At 56.1% G+C, this 2,499-nt stretch overlaps 1 protein-coding gene across 2 annotated transcripts; it reads left to right on the forward strand.

The window, feature by feature from the left end:
• The first annotated feature begins 7 nt into the window (after positions 1-7).
• LOC104078776 (actin, alpha skeletal muscle) lies at positions 8-2,127 on the forward strand. 2 transcript variants are annotated; one of them, XM_009580553.1, is made up of 6 exons: positions 8-49; positions 220-544; positions 685-846; positions 1,067-1,258; positions 1,382-1,563; positions 1,710-2,127. In XM_009580553.1, exons 2-6 carry the CDS (start codon positions 226-228, stop codon positions 1,851-1,853), a joined length of 999 nt encoding a protein of 332 aa, XP_009578848.1. In that variant the 5' UTR covers positions 8-49; positions 220-225; the 3' UTR covers positions 1,854-2,127. The 2 variants fall into 2 exon arrangements, with proteins under 2 accessions (XP_009578848.1, XP_009578847.1); XM_009580552.1 differs by having other exon boundaries at positions 9-544.
• The last annotated feature ends 372 nt before the right edge of the window (positions 2,128-2,499 follow it).

Here is a 2,499-nt window from a genome sequence, read left to right on the forward strand (position 1 = left end):
CGCCCCCAGGGCTGTGTTCCCCTCCATCGTGGGCCGCCCCCGCCACCAGGTACGGCGCTGTCCCCCTCCGAGCATCCCTCCAAGCCCTGCCACAGCGATGGCCGCGGGCCCCCGCCACCTCCTAGCCCTCTGCGTGGTGGGAGGACGCCCGGCCCGCTGGGGTGCCACACGCTACTGCCTGTGGAAAGGTCGCTGAGTCCCCCCTTTCCTCCCCTGCAGGGCGTCATGGTGGGTATGGGTCAGAAGGACTCCTACGTAGGAGATGAAGCCCAGAGCAAGAGAGGTATCCTGACCCTGAAGTACCCCATTGAACACGGCATCATCACAAACTGGGACGACATGGAGAAGATCTGGCACCACACCTTCTACAATGAGCTGCGTGTGGCCCCTGAGGAGCACCCCACACTGCTCACTGAGGCCCCCCTTAACCCCAAAGCCAACCGTGAAAAGATGACCCAAATCATGTTTGAGACCTTCAACGTCCCTGCCATGTACGTGGCCATCCAGGCTGTGCTGTCCCTGTATGCCTCTGGCCGTACCACTGGTGAGTTCAGGTGTCCCGCTGGCCCTTTTCCTCAAGCAAGGACACCCAGGACTGGTGCCCTACAGCTGACAAGTGCTCTGTCCCCCAGGGTAGGGCCCTTTGTGGGCTGCGTCTCAGGTGGCTGCTTTTTGTTTCCCCAGGTATCGTGCTGGACTCTGGCGATGGTGTGACACACAATGTCCCCATCTATGAAGGGTATGCCCTGCCCCATGCCATCATGCGCTTGGATCTGGCCGGCCGGGACCTCACTGACTACCTGATGAAGATCCTGACTGAGCGTGGCTATTCCTTCGTCACCACAGGTAAGCACTATTCTCTCCCCCAAAATGTTCCCCCTTACTTCCAACCCTTGCACCTCCAGGGATGCTGCATCCTCCTGCCCCATTGCAAGCCCCCTGAGCGCTCCCTGTTGGGAGTTTGCCTGAGGTCGGGGATCTGGAGTCCCAGCAGGCCTATGGAGCAGATGCAGGCATTCCCCGTTTCTCCTTTGCAATCACTGATGCCTTTGCTCCCCCCTGACAGCTGAACGTGAGATCGTCCGTGACATCAAGGAGAAGCTGTGCTATGTGGCGCTGGACTTTGAGAACGAGATGGCCACTGCTGCCTCTTCCTCCTCCCTCGAAAAGAGCTATGAGCTGCCTGATGGGCAGGTCATCACCATCGGCAATGAACGTTTCCGCTGCCCAGAAACCCTCTTCCAGCCTTCCTTCATTGGTGTGTGTGCCCCGCTTCCCTCTCTCCTCCCTTACCAGCTCTTCCCTCCCTCCTGAGTCCTGCTGCAGAGCTCTCGCTTTGCACTTAAGTTGTGCCTTCTTTTCTCCCCTTCCCTGCCCCCAGGTATGGAGTCCGCAGGGATCCATGAGACCACCTACAACAGCATCATGAAGTGCGACATTGACATCAGGAAGGACCTGTACGCCAACAATGTCATGTCTGGGGGTACCACCATGTACCCAGGTATTGCTGACCGCATGCAAAAGGAGATCACAGCCCTGGCCCCCAGCACAATGAAGATCAAGGTAAGGCTGGAGTGTGAAGGACCCAGGCACAGGAGTAGCCTTCTTTTGCCCTCCTGCAAACAGCGTGCGGGGCTGTGCACACCCCTGTGCCTGCCACCCGTGGCGGTTGCTTGTTTACTGATCTCGGCTCTCTTGGCTTTTTCTAGATCATTGCCCCACCTGAGCGTAAGTACTCTGTCTGGATCGGTGGCTCTATCCTGGCCTCCCTGTCCACCTTCCAGCAGATGTGGATCACAAAGCAGGAATATGACGAAGCTGGCCCATCCATTGTCCACCGTAAATGCTTCTAAACATGTTTACATGATCACTTTGCCAACCATACTCAGGATGACAACCTTCTAGGTTGCAGGCTGCCCAGGACCTGCAACAGCCATGTAACTTTCTATTTTGTAACAATTTCTGGTTACTGTTGCTGCAAAGCTCCACCTGACACAATGTATGTAAAGTGTACATAAATTAATTTATTTTACCTCGTTTTGTTTGTTTTTAAAACCAATGCCCTGTGGAAGGAAACAAAAAACTTCAAGAAGCATTAAATCATCAGTCATTCTGTCACACCCCTAATGCGGTTGTTTCTGTCATCATTTGCTTGGGTTCTTCTGTCAGTCACTGACTTAGTGCGTCGTCTAACAGCGAGGGCAGTGGGTGGTGGGGCTGGAGCTCCCCAGACAGGAGGAGGACTGGGGAGGGGAGAGGAGCCCAGCCTGAGGAGCCAGCCCTGCCTGGGTTGCAGAGAGCTCGGCGGTGCTGTGTGTTGCATCATGCTGCTGCAAGGTGGGTGCCCGCTGCTCTGCAGCGTGCTCTTCCTAGACCCAGGGGGGAAAGGGTTACCTAGAGCCTTGGCTTGCAAAGGATTTTATTTGGCTCAGCCTGCCAAAAAAAGTAGCCCTGGCATGCTCATGTAGCTCCAGGGCGTGCTGGATGGAGGCAAGGCTG

Source organism: Fulmarus glacialis, unplaced genomic scaffold (assembly GCF_000690835.1).
Source record: "Fulmarus glacialis isolate BGI_N327 unplaced genomic scaffold, ASM69083v1 scaffold6476, whole genome shotgun sequence".
Lineage (NCBI taxonomy): Eukaryota > Metazoa > Chordata > Aves > Procellariiformes > Procellariidae > Fulmarus > Fulmarus glacialis.

What these genes read in the sequence shown, in the direction of transcription:
- LOC104078776 (XM_009580553.1), top strand. Translation starts at nt 226, where the DNA reads ATGGTGGGTATGGGTCAGAAGGACTCCTACGTAGGAGATGAAGCCCAG. An exon ending in TGCCTCTGGCCGTACCACTG is followed by an intron (nt 545 to 684) that starts GTGAGTTCAGGT and finishes TTGTTTCCCCAG; the next exon opens with GTATCGTGCTGGACTCTGGC. An exon ending in CTATTCCTTCGTCACCACAG is followed by an intron (nt 847 to 1,066) that starts GTAAGCACTATT and finishes CCCCCCTGACAG; the next exon opens with CTGAACGTGAGATCGTCCGT.